The sequence below is a fragment of the Leptonychotes weddellii genome, chromosome 12 (genome assembly GCF_054177405.1).
Source record: "Leptonychotes weddellii isolate Sample4059 chromosome 12, ASM5417740v2, whole genome shotgun sequence".
Classification (NCBI taxonomy): Eukaryota; Metazoa; Chordata; class Mammalia; order Carnivora; family Phocidae; genus Leptonychotes; species Leptonychotes weddellii.
This window is the reverse complement of record NC_138380.1, coordinates 77270477-77287437: the sequence shown is the minus strand read 5'-3', so window position 1 is coordinate 77287437 and position 16961 is coordinate 77270477. Positions and strand designations below refer to the sequence as shown.

Here is a 16961-nt window from a genome sequence, read left to right as displayed (position 1 = left end):
CTCTTGATTTTCTTAAGTACATTCATTAGTGATACTCCTCTATATCTTAAGTTACTCTCCTTTTTATTTTCCCTTTAGGAAGATGATCATCTTGTCTTACATCAAGTTAAGTAATAAATGTGTTTACATTCTTTCCTGAGTTTATACTTCAAATCCATGATTTATCATTGTTGCTATTTTTAACTCAAATGTGTTCTTTTTATGTGTAACCTGGTGAAGGCAAATTTGTAATACCATGTACATCACAGTAAAAAGTAGTCCACTGCCTTTACTCTTTGATGGAAGGAAAACAAAGAAGAGAACTCACTTTAGAAAAAATCCATGTCATAAGCTGTAGCAATTATATGGGGAAATACAAAATAGTCTGGAGTGTACATAAAGGTAGATCCCAAAGTAAGCTCAAGAATGCTTTGTCCCCAGGGTGCCTGGGTGGCTCAGTTGGTTAAGCGTCTGCCTTCGGCTCAGGTCATGATCCCAGGGTCCTGGGATTGAGCCCCACATTGGGCTCCCTGCTCAGTGGGGAGCCTGCTTCTCCCTCTCCCTACTCGTGCTCTCTTCCTGTCTCTGTGTCTCTCTCAAATAAATAAAATCTTAAAAAAAAAAAAAAAAAAAAGAATGCTTTATCCCCACAGCATAACTGTGTGACAGGACTGTTTTCTTTCTTTTTTTTTTTTTTTTAAATTTTATTATGTTATGTTAGTCACCATACAATACATCATTGGTTTTCGATGTGGTGATCCACAATCCATTAACACCCAGTGCTCCATGCAGTACATGCCCTCCTTAATACCCATCACCGGGCTAACCAATCCCCCCTCCCCCCTCCCCTCTAAAACCCTGTTTGTTTCTCAGAGTCCATAGTCTCTCATGGTTCAACTCTCCCTCCAATTCCCCGCCGCCCCATTTTTCCCTTCCTTCTCCTAATGTCCTCCATGCTACTGACAGGACTGTTTTCTGTTACCAGCCAAGGTCTACCAGGGAGGATTACATAGAAAGTACCTCTCACTACTTTCTCTGACAAACCATGTCAACACTGCACAAATAAGGATCTTTCAAATCTAAAGCCGAAAAAGTATATATATATGTAAGGACGTCAACTTCCAGAATGAAGCAGAATTTCTCTCAGCTCTTAAGTCTCCAACTAAAACCAAAGTACGATTTACCAGACATCTAGCACAAAAGATGGGACACCAAACAAGCGAAGGGAAAAAAAGCATCTTGGATGAAGTAGAAACCTTGCAGTTATCATTAATTTCCTTAGAGATGAGAACATATTACAACCATGATTCGAAAATAGAGGACACATTCGGGGTGCCTGGGTGGCTCAGTCGTTAAGTGTCTGCCTTTAGCTCAGGTCATGATCCCAGCGTCCTGGGATCAAGCCCCACATCAGGCTCCCTGCTCCATGGGAAGCCTGCTTCTCCCTCTCCCACTCCCCCTGCTTGTGTTCCTACTCTCGCTCTCTCTCTCTCTGTCAAATAAATAAAATCTTAAAAAAAAAAAAAAGGACATTCCAAAAACCAACAAAACACATATATTGAAAGAATAAAGAGCTCTTAGAAATTAAAAGCTTGAGAAGAGAAACACAGAAAGGAACAAAAATCAATAAAAGGACTTAACGTTAAGAAAATCTCACAAAAAGTAGAGCAAAAAGAACAAAACAAAACAAAACAAAACAAAACCCCACACAGGAAAGAATAGCATATTAGCAGAGATATCCAGGAGGCCCAAGATCCAAGTAATACAAGCCTGGAAAAGAGGACCAAGAAAATAGAAAGAAATTATTAACAAATAATTTCAAGAAAAACTGCCACAGTGAAGGCCAGGAGAGCCCAGCACCGTGGGTGAAAATTCCCCAATACTGAGGCATGTCATCATGAAATCTCAAAATCGTGAGAACGAGGAGACCCTACAACTTCGAGATGAAAAACAGGTCACAGATACAGGACTGGGAATCGGAAGAGCTTCGGACCAACAACCCCGCGAGGTGGAAGACCATGGAATGCTGCCTTCAAAATTCTGAAGAAGGAACTTTATACCGAGACATTTTCAGACATACGTGGTCTCAAAATATTGCCTCCCAACTCACTTCTTTCAGGAAGCTACCAGAGAGCTAATACTTACACCTAATGCGGGTGTAAGTAACCCAACAAGAGAAACTCATGGTACGCAAGCAACAGGAGAGGCCAAGGGAACCTGCAGGGTCAGAGGTCACAGGATGGTTGTGATTTAGCAGGTGCAAAGGGCCACGGTGCAAACCGAAGCAGGTAGGCAAGTGCTGGGAAAGACTTCTTTAGGAGGATGGACCCGAGAGCACCCGGGGCACAGCGCACCTAAGGTGCGCGTGAGAAAAAACCTGGTGGACCTAATGCATCTGAAGAGCAATTTACACAATCAGGAAAAACTGGAGGGTTGAGTTTTTACATACAGAGAAAACCGGGCAAATGAGAAAACAAGACAATTATGATAAGGAAAACAAAAAATGGTACGAGAAAGAAAAAGTAATCACCATTTACTACTTGCCTCTTTGTGAATAGCACTACTTAGCCACAGTTAGGAAAACAATGACTACTGATCTAACCAAAATTTTAATGTAATTACATTAGGAGGATGTAGGAATAGGAAAGGTATGTCTTGGGGATGAAGGCAGAGGAAACAAAACAAAATCCTCAAGCCAACAGATAATACCTAAAAACTAAAAAAACAAGAAGATGCAATTTACAATATACGAGAATTACGTCCGTAAGAATCATGAAGGCAGAAACCAAACAACCAGTTAAAAAATTTTGAATATAGGTGTCTCTAGGGAAGAGAAATAGGGAAAGACAACTATTGTCCTAGAACTATTTAACTCTTTAAAAACCATGATAAAACTGAAAAATAAACCAATAAATGGAAAGGAGAGACTGAAAAAAGGGAGTGAGGGAGGAAGGAAAAGAGGAAAGGAAAAATAATCTGTAGTAAAATAAGCTGGAGTAAAGAGGCTAAAATTGAAACAAAATTTTCAACTATTAGAATAAAATACAGGAGAATATAATCTTGGATTGAGCTAAGGCTTCCTGAGCAACAATCAAACCCAAAAGGTATAGTGAAAACATTTATGTATTTTATTAACCTCCTAAAAATTTTAAACATCAGTACAACAAAAGGTACCAAAGAGTTAAAAGTCAAGTGACAGAATGGGAAAAAATATGTGTAGCATATTGAAGAAAAGATTAATAGGCACAATATATAAAGTGCTCCTAAAAATTCACAGAAACAACCCAACAGAACAGAACATGAATGGACACAGAAATACAAATGTTTAGTAAGTATAAGAAGCTGTCATACTAGTAATCAGCATAATGCAAATTAAAATGAGGGTTTTTTCCCCCCAAAATGGTAAAAGTGTAAAAAGAGATGATCACATATCTTATACTCATCAGGAAAACAGGTATTCGCTTCAAAGCCTCATGTTGAGGAGTGTAAACCGGTCCAACTGCCTTTTTCCAGATTTTCAAAACTGTAAATGCCTTTGACCTCCCAATTGCACTGCTAGTAAGCTATATTACAGAAGTGTACACACACACAGAAATATATATCAACATTCAGTGTAGTATCATGTATAGTAACCAAATTGTGAATAAACCAGAATCTACGGCAAGAGAAAGAAGAAAAAGGAAGTACTAAAAAAAAAAAAATCAGGATATGTTTCTTTGCATGCAAATATATATATGAAGATACACAGGTGGACTAAGAGGACCAAACTATTTTCAGTTACAGCTGAGGAAGGGGACAGCAAAGATGCGAAGGAAGGTTTCCCTATCTTCACCTGATCTTTTTTGTACATTTGGATCTTCTGATTTTTTTATATGATTATGTCTTCACCTACTTCTTGAATAATTGTTGAAGTCATAAAATTTAATCCCAGATACTTCCGTAGAAAGCTTTGTTTACTTCGAATTAGGAATAAAAAATTTTTATGAACTATTGAGTACACCCTAGATTCTAAAAAGTGCTTAAAAGTACAGATAAAAATAAATTTCCAGAGTTCTATGCATACCTCGCAACCTGCAAAGGCTGTTCACTCTGCAGTGTTTGCTTATCTGCAGCCAAATCCCAGAGTGCTGGTGGGGCCAGGCCAGTATCCGATTCTTTAATACCTACGTAAAGAAAGAGAACAAAATTCACAGAAATGTAACGTATCACCCGCAAGCGGGCGTTCTCAAGCTCAGCACTACTGACATTTTGGATGGCATAATTTGGTGTAGGGGGTGTCCTGTGCACTTTCGTGCAGTAGGCAGCATTCCTGGCCGTTAGCCACTAGATGCCACCAGCACCACCTCCCCCTCAAGTCATAAGCATCAAGAGCATCTCTCATCACTGCCAAATGTCCTGGGGGGTGGGGGCACCAGGGCAAAATCACCCCATTTGAAAACCGCTGCCCTGAAGTAATCACAAGCCAAAATTCAACACCATATTTCACAAATTTGTGCAGGTCAAATACTGTAAAACTTCACCACTCAAATTACTGAGAAGAAAAGTTTCCAACTACTAGGCAATAGCCCACTTACTTCAAGCAATACCAGGGGAGACCATATTTTTATTCACTAAGAAATTTTTACTTGTTTATTAGAGTTTATTGAACTTGGCTCTGCCCAACAGAACATTTGCTTAAAGGATGATGTTGCTTAACTGCTTAAGCACTGGACTTGGTTGTAAAAGGTAGTGAAAGATTATTAAAGCAGATCTAATTTCTTTTTTTAATTTAGATTTTATTTATTTATTTATTTATTTAAGGTTTTATTTATTCATTTGAGACACAGAGATACAGAGAGAAAGAGAGAGCATGAGCAGGGGGAGAGGCAGAGGGAGAGGGAGAAGCAGGCTCCCCACCGAGCCAGGAGCCGGACACAGACCTCGATCCCAGGACCCTGGGATCATGACCTGAGCCAAAGGCAGACGCTTAACCATCTGAGCCACCCAGGTGCCCCTAGATTCTATTTATTTATTTGAGAGCGAAGGAGATCTAATTTCTTAACAGATACGAGGATAATAATTTTTTTAATCTGTAATTCATGAAAGAGGAAGTCTTGTAGTTAAATTCTTTTGATATAATTAACACATGACATTTAAAGAGAAGAGACAAGAATGAAGAAGTATATACCAGTGAGCTCATTAATTTTCTTGAGAAGTTGCTGAATGTCATCTTCAACCTGCTTTATCTGCCTAGAGTAAGTGCTTTGACCCTAGGAGATAAAGATCACTTCAATTAGAACATTAAGACATCAACAATTCATTAAACTGCAGACAGAAACTTTAACAGTTATAATCTTAATAGCTATTATTGACCCAAAGCTTGTGAAATGGAAGTAGAGAGAGAGCGTTATATTTCAGAAGTATTCCTAAACCAGTATTTTCCCCAAAAAAACACATCATTATGGAAGCTAACCAATGAAAATCATACCTGAAATTAACCAAAACTACAAGCCCATTTCTCTGCACTAAAACTTTTCATCTCTAATTCAGTTACATACATTTGAAATATAATACACATTTGTGTAAATTATTTCAAGTATCTTTCAATATAGTACCACACTTAATTACAAATAGTATAAAAAAAAATGTACCAGCTTTGACATGCTGAATATTTACTCTCTGATCTAATCTAGAGAGAAACTGTGATACATTAACTTTTTTCAGTGAGGATTACTATAAACTGCTAGACATTCTCTTCTTAATTATTTTGGAAGGATTATACCAACAATAGTTCTTATTTCAACATAAAACACCTGTATTTGGTAGACACTGAAAAGACTTACATAAGTTTTCAGCAAGGCAATATCCCCCTCATCCAGAGCTAAAATAAGAAAGATAATATATTAGATTCAAAAAGAGAAAACTAGAGCTAGCAATTCTTTTCTGTTCAATTTAAATTGCATTAATTGAGTGAGAAAAATTATGCAAAGATGTAATGATATAAATACAACCAACAAAAAGTTCCTGGACTCAAGGAACTTTTATCTAATTGGGTGAAGGCAGATGTTTACCAACTGTGTAACATAAATGCCAAAGAGTCTCAAAGTGCTGTGACACAAAAAGAACAGGGAGCCCAAAGAACAGTTTGAGAATCAGAACAACCCGGGCACTAGCAAAGTCCCAGCAAGTCATGCATTTGCTAAGTAATGTTGGAAAAACCACTTAATCTAAGCATCAGTTCTGTCATCTCAGAAACAGAGATAACACTCATCTTACCCTCACAATGTTGCTACAAAGACCAAATTAGATATGGATGAAGCAGCACATAAAATTCTATACACATTAGTCCTAACTATATGCAAGGGATAAATTTAATAATACATTTGCAGAATGATAACCCACCCAGAGAAATACACGGATGAAATGTTAAATCTCTGTAAGTTTTCCACCAGGTGCCTGAGTAGCTCTGAGCTGTATCCTAAAATACTTCCAAGGCAAAGAGTAGAGTGTGGGATCAAAGTAGAGAGAAAATTTCTTTCTTTGGCAGGGAGGTGGAAATGGAAAAGAAAACAGTGCTAGGAGAGGTTGAAGTTGTTTAGGAAGGGAAGAATAAGAGAAAAGAAAGGAAAAAAAACAATGCAAAAATGTTTTTTAAATAGTCTGTAAGGAAACAAAGAAGAAAACAGCATAAGGATGAGACTAAAAGGGGAAGAAAGGTAAACTGGGTGTGCATTATCTCCTGCACTGTGGGTAGAGTGTCAAATGGTATAGTCTCTACAGAGAGTAATTTCGCATTATCAAAATTACAACTCCATTTCTAAAATTCACCCTACAGCTTGTGTTTGTGCCTGGGATAAAAGTTATAGGAACAAGGTTATTCGTCGCTCTAGAATGGCGGTCAGATTGAAAGAAATCTAAATGTGCATCAATAAGGATTAATTATATATATTACTGCTCCCCCCATAAAGTGGGATACTATGCAGATGCAGAGACAGGCAGACAGCACGGACCCTTTATATAACGATATGAACTTATCCCTAAGACACATGAAGATGGGAAAAAAGCAAGATGTACAATATGCTCCGTTTATGTAAAAATAGATAAATAAACGCTTGTTTATGCACAGAAAATGTCTAGAAAGATAACGCGAAATGGCAAAACGAGTTGCCTCGGTGGATAATGGATGGCTGGGGTCAAGGGTGAGACACCTTTCAATGTATCTTTTTTTATGATTTTAGTGTTTTGAACCATATGAATAAATTAAACAAAGGAAGGTTATTATTTTTTTTTTTTTTTAAAAGAAAACTACGTCTCAGGATCCCGGCTACACATGGATAGCACCAAGCCGTCCCACTAGAAGGGGAGGAGGGACAGGAGAGAGGATCCAGGTGACCAAGCACCGCCAGGCGGGGACACTTTTCAAGGCCTGCAAGGCCAAGCGGGGTGTGTGACTTCCTCAAGACCTGACAGCTGAGTATGAACAAAAACCTCGATCGGCGGGAGATGAACACAGAACTAGGCGCAGCATGAGGGGCAGAGAGAAGGCAGGCAGGCTAAGCCGGCTGCCGCCACCCACTGTATCATCAGGGGCACAAAAGGGACACAGCGCCGAGTGGCGAGCAGGGAATCCAGCCTCCCCTCCCGGGCCAAGCCTGGTTCTGCTCCGGCCCGGACAGCCAGCCTCTGTCAACTGACCTCGGATGGGCTTGTCGTCCTTCTCATCCTCTTTGGTTTTCCGCTGATCGGCACCGAGGTAATCCGGCATTTTAGGTGCTCCGAGCGCCTCAACTCCCTACTGATTACACAGCACCTCTGTCGCTTCCGGTGGTGCCGCTCTTTCCTTTCCTCACCGGAAGTAAGCCGAGCTCTGCGGACCCGTTTGGTCTGCGCACGAGAACCGGAAGAGGGGGCTGGGGCCCCCGCGCTGGCGTCCTCCTCGCAGTTACGCCGAGTGCGAGGAGTTCCCGGTGGGAACCGAACGTGGGTCGGCCCTGGCCCCTCACCAGGGAGACTTGCCCTGAGCAACGGATTCCGAGACCCACCCTGGCTACGTCGCTGAGTTTAAATCCTTATTTAGTCATGTCTTCCCTCTGCACTCTCGGGTAACTCCTGTACCCTAGTTTATGCTTTATCTCATAGCATTGTCGAGACAGTAAATAACAGTGTTTTCAAAGTATTTGGCGTATTAAATAAGCAGCAAGTACTAGCTTGATCTACAAATAGAGGGAGGTAAATAGAAGTTGTTCATTAATTTGATGTCAGCGTGAGATGAGATAAAGTTTCAATTTTCGAACCTCCTGGCAAAGAGGAGTGGTGGGAACCATCCTCAGGTACGGCGGAGTTGGGGAAAAGAGCAGGTTTTGAAAGAAATTAGTTTAGGTGATGACCAGAAGTGCGTAGTTAGGAAACAACTGTAAATTTAGAAATGAAAAGCCTGACACAGTGAATAGAGTGAAAACGTAACCTGCAGGGTGGGAGAAAGTATTTGCATGTCATAAATCCGATAACGGATTAATATCTCGAATATATGAAGAACTAGGACTGGAGGAAAACAGCCCCATTTTAAAAATGGGCAATGGGGGCGCCTGGGTGGCTAAGTTGGTTGAGCCGAGGTCTGACTCTTGATTTTGGCTCAGGTCACGATCTCAGGCTCCTGAGATCCAGCCCCGCATGGAGCCCCTCTTCAGGCTCTGCCAACTCGCTCTTTCAAATAAGTAAATGAAATCTTGAGGGCGCCTGGGTGGCTCAGTTGGTTAAGCGTCTGCCTTCGGCTCAGGTCATGATCCTGGAGTCCCGGGATGGAGTCTCACATCGGGCCCCCTGCTCGGCAGGGAGTCTGCTTCTCCCTCTGACCCTTCTCCCTCTCATGCTCTCTCTCATTCTCTCTCTCGCAAGTAAATAAAAATCTTAAAAAATAAAAAAAAAAAGAAATGTCAATTTTGAAGTGACAGTTTTGTCATGTGGTAGATAGGAGGCCCATTCAACTTATTTTACAGTGAAAATGTAATTCATAGAGACTAATTCTCTTAACTTCAAGTCTTTCATTTTGCTCAACCTATTCCAGATACTGCTGCAGGGCTGGAGGGGGTGGGAGAGAGGGGTGAATCTTTATCCACTGGTTTCCTTTTTGCTAGTTTTTGCATTTGACCTCAATCCTAGGAGGAATCATAGTAGGAGTACAATTGATTTTATTATACATTAAATAACTAAGTTCCAGAATCCTGTAATTGGTAATATCTTGGGGGCGAAACAAACAAGTTCATGCTTTTAGAGCAGGGTAAAGAGATTGCTGGCCTTGGAATAGAATCTTAACACTGAGGAGGTGGTCTTCTCCAAATGTCATGAGGATTAAATGAGACAACGCGGGTAAATTAATAATATCGCAACAAATATTAGTTGACATTAATTAGGTAAACGCAAATATATTACAGATCTATGTACAAAATTCTCTATAGATCCACATAGACTACAATAATTATTCTCAATACTAATACGTACATATATTTTCATTTTTTATTTGTGCTAGTAGAGCTACTGGAAAAATCAGCGGTTAGGCTCGGGCTAGTAGTAATTTAAAAATAAAAAGAACATTGTAAGAGCTGCTTCGGAAAATTATGCTCCACGAGTAGCACCTGTTGAAGAAAAAAAATCCTTTTCGCCGGGGAACTGAGGAGTCTAGGAACCTTTCTTTTGTGAGAGTCGGTCCCCAACCGGATCTGAGTCAGCAGCGGAACTAGGCTGCCGCACACGTTGGCACGGTGTGTGAGGGTGGAATTGGCCTCCGCACCGCGAAAGATCCATCCCGGAAGTAGTTATTGGTCGTCTCCATGCGCCGGTTCCTGGGCGTCGTAGAGCCAAGGCGCGAGGCTCGGACCGAGAGGTAGAGCTGGAGGGGACGCTAAGCGCCCTCCGCCCGGGACGCGAACCGCTGCACCAGCGGGGCTGGTCCCGGCGCCATCATGCTGCTCTTGCCGAGCGCTGCGGACGGCCAGGGCACCGCCATCACCCACGCTCTGACCTCTGGTACGTGCCCCCTCAACCCCGGCTCCGTCCCGCCTTAGTCGCCCTTGCCTCAGTCCTCCACCTGCGCGACACCGAAATCGCTCTGCCCTTGTCCCTGGCGACTAGCCCCCGGACGTGTGGGGCCGTGACGCCAGTGCCTTTTTGCTCCGGGCTATACAGCTATCGTTGACCAGACCGAAAGGAAGGAGGGAGGGGGCGTCTTCTCTTTGCTCCTACAGTTTCTTTCTTCTCTCCCGGCTGCTGACTCATGGATCGGGCGGAGCAGTTCGGGACCGAACCCTCTAGTACCGTAAAAAGGTTCTTGTAAGCATCTCCTTGCCTAGGGCAAGAGACTGCCCCAGCGAGCTCTCACGTGCCTCGGGTCGTACAAAGCCTTGCTGCTGGTGCTCTGTTAAACACCTTTCTCCCGCTTTGCGTTTGCTTCGGCTTTGTTTTTTCAATGTCAGAACTCAGACACTGCTCCGCATACTTAGTATGAAAAGATCGTTGCCAGTACTGCTGCTAAGATTTGTGTAGACAGACTTTTTATGTAAAGAGTCATTGAGTGAGTGTTGACCTGCTGCTGTAGTTTCTTCAATGTATAGCCCAGGACAGCCGTGGGTATTGTAAACCTAGTCTCCAGTTTCAGCGATCCACATTAATTACCAGGACCACTCATAGAGACAGTTGTCGGATGTGATTCTGAGCATATTTCGTGGCACATGTTGCGTTCTGCTCACAGAAGTCTCTGTGTAATCTTAACACCTAAAGGAAAAGGCTTGAAGGGTGATCTTAAAAATTGCATCCCGGCCACACAGCTAGTCCTTCTTGAACATAGTGTTTGAATCCTCTCCTGTGTATGGTACAGGAGATCTTAATTTCCCAAACCAACTAAAGCATGAAAAATCAGTTATTTTTAGAAAATTGTGGCCATTAGGTACAAGGGGAGACTTATTTGAGTTACTTGTTGCTGGACAGAGTAAAGCTTTTTGCATTCGTGTGGACTATGAAATTAAAATTGAAGTGTTCAATTTTTTTCCTGACTCACTACTTTTTTGGGATTGTTAATATACAGATGTACAGTGATTTATCCCTGCTTCTCAAGAATGATGATAAAGCCTTACTTTGATACAACAGTTTGTGGTTTTCAAAGTGGTTTCAGAATGTGGTTTGTCATTCCGTCTTCCAGGGAAACCATAGAAGATAGATGTTGTTCCCATTTTACAGTTGAAGACGTTTCTGACTCATTTCACATAGTCACTAATTGTCAGACCTAGACTGAATCCAGAGCTTCTGATTTCAAATCTAGAGCTTGTTTCACTATAGCATAGCTGTGTCAGTAAATCCTCATTAGCTGCTTGGAAAATTGTCTTCCAGAACAAATCATTGCTAGTGAATTCTTTTTTTTTTTTTTTTAAAGATGTTTTATTTATTTGACAGAGAGACACAGCGGGAGAGGGAACACAAGCAGGGGGAGTGGGAGAGGGAGAAGCAGGCTTCCCGCCGAGCAGGGAGCCCGATGCGGGGCTCGATCCCAGAACCCTGGGATCAGCCGAAGGCAGATGCTTAACAACTGAGCCACCCAGGCGCCCCCAAAAAATTTTTTCTAAAAACAAGTCAAAATATCTTAAATAAGGGGCTCCTGGCCTTCGGCTCAGGTCATGATCCCAGGGTTGTGGGATCGAGCCCCGCATCGGGCTCCCTGCTCAGCGGGAAGCCTGCTTCTCCCTCTCCCACTCCCCCTGCTTGTGTTCCCTCTCTCGCTGTGTCTCTCTCTGTCAAATAAATCAAATCTTTAAAAAAAATTTTTTTTATGAGGTTAGTTTTTTATGACAGTTTATCATTTATTTTATTACAGTTATTGGTCTAAAAGGAAAGCAGTTGGCAACATTTCTCCCTGTTCCTCACCTTCCTCTCATATTCTTAGAAAAGTTTTTATTTATTGTTGACATTGCTGAATGTTTTGTCATCTAACTGTAAGAGGTTGATGGAATACTCTGCAAGTACTAGGAAACGATTATTACTAACCCTCATGTTAACTGGAATGCAGGCATACCTTGTTTTATGGCACTTCATTTTATTGTGCTTTGGTGATAGTGCATTTCTTACAATTGAAGGTTTGTGGCAACCCTGTTTTGAGCAGGTCTATCAGCAACTTTTCCAACAGTATTTGCTTACTCTGTGTCTCTCACATTTTGGTAATACAGTATTTCAAACTTTGTCATTCTTATGGTGATCTGTGATGTGATAATGATTCGCTGATAGCTCAGGTGATGGTTACCATTTTTTAGCAATAAAGTATTTTAAAATTAAGGTACATACATGATTTTTAAAGACATGATACACTTGGAATTTTAATAGACTACAGCATACTGTAAATATAACATTTATATGCACTGTGAAACCAAAAAGTATATTTGATTCACTTTTTTGCAGTATTTGCTTTATTGTGGTGGTCTGGAACCAAACCTGCAATATCTCCCAGGTGTCCCTGTATTTCTTTAGTTGATGGTTTTAAAATTACATTCTGATGCTGTTTTGATCTTATGTTGCCTTGAAACAGATTTTTTCCATGCAATACATTGAAGCCTCTCTTAACACTTTCAATCACAGCCTCAACACTCTGTCAAGTTGAACCTGTGGGAAGATGGTTTGAAGCTTTTGTTAAGAGGAGAAACAGAAATGCTTCTGCCTCTTTTCAGGAACTGGAGGATAAGAAAGAATTATCAGAAGAATCAGAAGATGAAGAATTGCAGTTGGAAGAGTTTCCCATGTTGAAAACACTAGATCCCAAAGACTGGAAGGTATTTAATATCTGAATCTTTTATTCAGTCAGATGCTTTGTGAGGCATAGACAGTTTTCCCACGAGTTTTCCATCAGTAAGCCATGTTTTAAGATGCTTCAACAAGAGAACCATAACTGAACACCTGTTTATTGTTAAGCTCTGAGTGGGACAGCACTAGTCATAGGATACCATCTCTGCTGGAAAAATCCAGGAAGTGTTCACAGAAAACATAATGTTTGAGCTGGCCTTAAAGGGATGAGTGGCAGTTCGTGAAGCAGAGAAGGGAGAAAAGGTGTTCTGGGCAGAAGGAATAGATCTGCAAAAACACAAAGGCGTAAAGAATGTATATCACCTCTTCGGGGATTAGTGAAGAGTAGAGTGGGTAGGGTACTTGAAAGGTGGTTGTGAGAAATTAGTCCTGAAACAAGACTCTAGAACAAATTTTGTTGTACTGTCCTTTTTATGCCATGCTAAGGAAGGAATTAAGATTTTTTTTTTTTTGAAGATTTTTTATTTATTTGACAGAGACACAGTGAGAGAGGGAACACAAGCAGGGGGAGTGGGAGAGGGAGAAGCAGGCTTCCCGCTGAGCAGGGAGCCTGATGCGGGGCTAGATCCCAGGACCCTGGGATCATGACCTGAGCCGAAGGCAGACGCTTAACGACTGAGCCACCCAGGCGCCCCAGGAATTAAGATTTTATTTTCAGGGCAGTAGGAAGTCATCAAAAGTTTTAAGCTAATTTTAGCAAAGTAATTCTCCTGGCAGTACAGAAAATTGCTTGAAAAGGGAGGGTGGGGCTGGAGGGGAAGTGAGTAGTTTGCTGTTACGGGACTAGTGCAATAATCCAAGCCTGCAGATGCATACTTGAGCTAAATTTATGGCCGGGTTTTGAGGAAGAGGGAACACGTGCTTTTTTTGGAGGTAGACTTGATAGAGCTTGGTGACCTTGACTGTGTGGTACAAGAGAAGGAGATGTACTTAGAAGACCTCTGAGCATTCCAGCTTGAATGACCTGCTGGAGTGTGATACCAATCACCAACATTAGGATTCAGGAAAAAGGAAGTTTGTGGGGAATGTGGTGTTTGTGTTCAAGTTTGGCTATGTCAGAGTTGAGGTTCTAGTAATGTACTGATGAAGTCTTCTAGTAAATGGTTAGAAATTGGTCTGTGGCTCTGAAAGGAGGATAAAGCCAAAAGCATTTGCAAGTTGTTGGCAAGTTGTAGGTGGTAGTTGAGCCTGGGGGAATTAAATGACATCAGCCAAGGAGAAGAATATAGACAAATAGGTATCCTAAAGCTTAAGTAGGCATTAGTATAATACTTAAATATGTATACTGTGGAATTAGAGTGCCAGAATTCAAATCTAGTTCTGCCCATTTAGTGCGCTGGGACCTTGGGAAAGTTACTTGACACGTCTGTTTCGTGCAGTGAGATTGCTAACAGCTCAAAGGAGTATAGTGAAGATTAATGCAATGATGTATATAAAGCACTTGACCTAGTGCTTGACACGTGATAAATACCAAACAGATAGTGGATAATGAGTTCTTGTCTCCTAGCTTGTGAGGGTTAAATGAGATAAAGTGTATGTGTAAAGCACTTAGAAAAGTAAGTAAGCACTCAAAATGTTAGCTGATTCACATGCTGTCATCAGTTTTAAAAGAAAAGCACTGCACGTTGAGGAGCCTGAATATTTAACGGGTGGGCAGAGGAGGAGAAGCAGCAAAAGATACTAAGAAGGGTGAAAGAGGTTAAAAGAAAACAACGAAAGAGACATTTGTTAGTTCAGCTAAGGTTTATTAAACATCAGGCACTAGACCCTTCCAGAAACTAAGAGAGGAGGAAGTCTCAAGAAGGACAAAACAGTCACCCATGTCACTGCTTTGGAGAGGTCAGTCACATAACATGAAAAATAATAAAAACCGCCAGGTTTGGCACACGAAGGGTAGGTGACCACACTGAAAGCAGTTTTGGTGAATGGTTCGGGAGGCAAGCAGGTACAGTTGGGTTGAGTGATTAGGAGGTGATGAAATGGAGACCACAGTGCAAAATACTCTATTTCAAAGCTGGACTGTAGAGAAAATACTAACTTGAGAGAAAGGCGGGGTCAGGAGAAGATAGAATTGGGGACCACTGAGATCTACAAGAGAGAAAAGGAAAAAAGATGGAGGTCTTTGGTATGAAAAGAGTAGGTGATGTCAGAACAAGGTAGCAGGATTCATACATTGGTTCAGTTAATTGTTTCTTTCAACAAACAGGGATCAAGCATCTGCTTCGTAGCAGATGCTGTTCTGGGGGCTGAGGAGTCTGCCGAACAAGACAGTATCACTGCTCCCACATAGCTTCTATTCCAGTGAGGAGACAGATAATATGTAAACAATCAAGGACATGGCCACCAGGTGCTGGGCAAAGAAGTTGAACAGGGTGCAGTGATAGAGTGTCCAGATGACTGCTTTAGGTTGAGTGGGCGGGGAAGGCCTGTGGAGTTGACATTTAAGATAAAACCTGAATGACACGCCAAGATCAGGGAGAATGGCATTCCAGGCAGAGAGCTTGTGCGGGGGCAGAAAGAAGTTCGAAGTGTGCCAGGAACTGATGAAGGCAAATGGGTGGATTAGCGTGGATGGGGGAGTGGTGAGGAGGTTAAGGAGCAATAGTCACTGGAAGGCCATTGGAGAGTTGGAAGCAATGACAATTTGTAAGTTGTTTAGGGGAAACAAGAAGGAACAGAGATGGGCAGAGAAAGTCTATTTTAAATAAGGTGATAACATTTAAGCTGAGACTGAAGGATGAGAAGATGGCAGCCATGTGAAGAGTGGGGGAATGTGCCAGGTGGGGAGAACAGCATGTGAGGAGAAAGGGCTTGGTGTCTGCAGTGAACTGCCAACACCAGTCTTGTATTTGGAAATGAGTGACCAAGGTAGAGTGACAGGCCAGGAATAGTGAGCGAGAGATGGAGGTGCTCCGTACATCTGGGGCTCAGAGGAGAGGTCTGTGCTCAAGTGAACTGGAGAGTCATAAGCATTTACAGGGTACTAACTATATTCTAGCCCTGGCATTGGCTCACATCACCCAGGACCAAATTATAGAGAGAGACAAGAGAAACCCCAGAACTGAGCTTTGCAGGTCCTAGAGAAGCCAGTAAAAGTAGCTGAAAAAAGGTACTGGAAGGTGGGAGGAAAAGAGTGCATGCACAGAAACATTAAAGGAAGGTAGTCTTTGAAGGAAGGAGTCAGCTGTGCTGCCACTGGGAGCCGAAGTCAAGTGAGAACAGATGAGTGATCTTGGACTTGGCACCTGGAAATTCATACTGAAGAGAGCAGCCTCATTGCACCTGGGGTGGGAGTGGATGGAGCAGAACCAAAGCGGAGTGGTTTGAAAATGCATGCTAAAGGAGGTAAACGTGTGGACGGCTTTTTCAAGAAGTTTAATGTTGACGAACAGCAGAACTGGAAAGGGGATCTTGGAAGTATTTTTAGGATGAGAGCTAACGGGCGCTTGGGTGGCTCAGTCAGTTAAGCATCTGCCTTCAGTTCAGGTCATGATCTCAGGGTCCTGGGATTGAGCCCCACGTCGGGCTCCCTGCTCAGTGGGGAGTCTGCTTCTCCTTCCTCTGCCCCTCTCTTCTGTTTGTGCGCACATGTGTGCACTCTCTCAGATAAATCAATAAAATCTTAAAAAAGGGGGGGGAGCGCCTGGGTGTCTCAGTCATTAAGCATGTGCCTTCTGCTCAGGTCATGATCCCAGAGTCCTGGGATCGAGCCCCACATCGGGCTCCCTGCTCTGCCAGAAGCCTGCTTCTCCCTCTCCCTCTGCCTGCCATTCCTCCTGTTTGCGCATGCGCTGTCATATAAATAAATAAAATCTTTAAAAAAAAAGGTTGAGAGCTAACAAAGCATATTTTTATAAGGATGAAGATAATCCAGTTGAAATTTAGGAGATATCTGAAAGACGTTAGTATTTTGAGGAGACTTAGAGAACGAAGAGGAAGGATGGAGTAGTTTCTCTTGGTAGGACAGGCTTTTTCAGTTGTGAATGGAGGGAAAGGGAAAGATCTATGGATGCCAGTAGGCTGGTAGAAAGATAGGTAGGAATTTGAGTAAGATAATTTACATTTTTTAGTTAAGCAGGAGGCAGGGCTGTTGATAAGAGGGTGGAGAAGGATCTGTGAGGTTTGAGGAGTGACTAGAGAAATAGTAACCTTAGGGAGTGGAAAGG

At 42.0% G+C, this 16961-nt stretch overlaps 2 protein-coding genes across 4 annotated transcripts in view; one reads left to right on the top strand and one right to left on the bottom strand.

Moving 5' to 3' along the window:
• Nucleotides 1-7813, bottom strand: part of PSMC2 (proteasome 26S subunit, ATPase 2) — a 14258-nt gene extending 6445 nt beyond the window's left edge. Inside the window, exons 1-4 of the mRNA XM_006731898.3 lie at nt 7654-7813; nt 5802-5839; nt 5147-5228; nt 4043-4142 (exon numbers count right to left, since the gene is read on the bottom strand). Of these exons, the coding sequence (XP_006731961.1) occupies nt 4043-4142; nt 5147-5228; nt 5802-5839; nt 7654-7723 (290 nt within the window). The 5' untranslated portion in view covers nt 7724-7813. The remainder of the gene's footprint in view (nt 1-4042; nt 4143-5146; nt 5229-5801; nt 5840-7653) is intronic.
• Nucleotides 7814-9680: 1867 nt separating this feature from the next.
• The window catches only part of DNAJC2 (DnaJ heat shock protein family (Hsp40) member C2), a 34457-nt gene continuing 27176 nt past the window's right edge, over nt 9681-16961 (top strand). Inside the window, exons 1-2 of one of the 3 annotated variants that reach the window (XM_081800659.1) lie at nt 9681-9981; nt 12574-12764. In XM_081800659.1, coding sequence (XP_081656785.1) covers nt 9918-9981; nt 12574-12764 — 255 coding nt within the window. In that variant the 5' untranslated portion in view covers nt 9681-9917. The remainder of the gene's footprint in view (nt 9982-12573; nt 12765-16961) is intronic. The other 2 variants (XM_031026568.2, XM_006731900.3) reach the window with 2 other exon arrangements.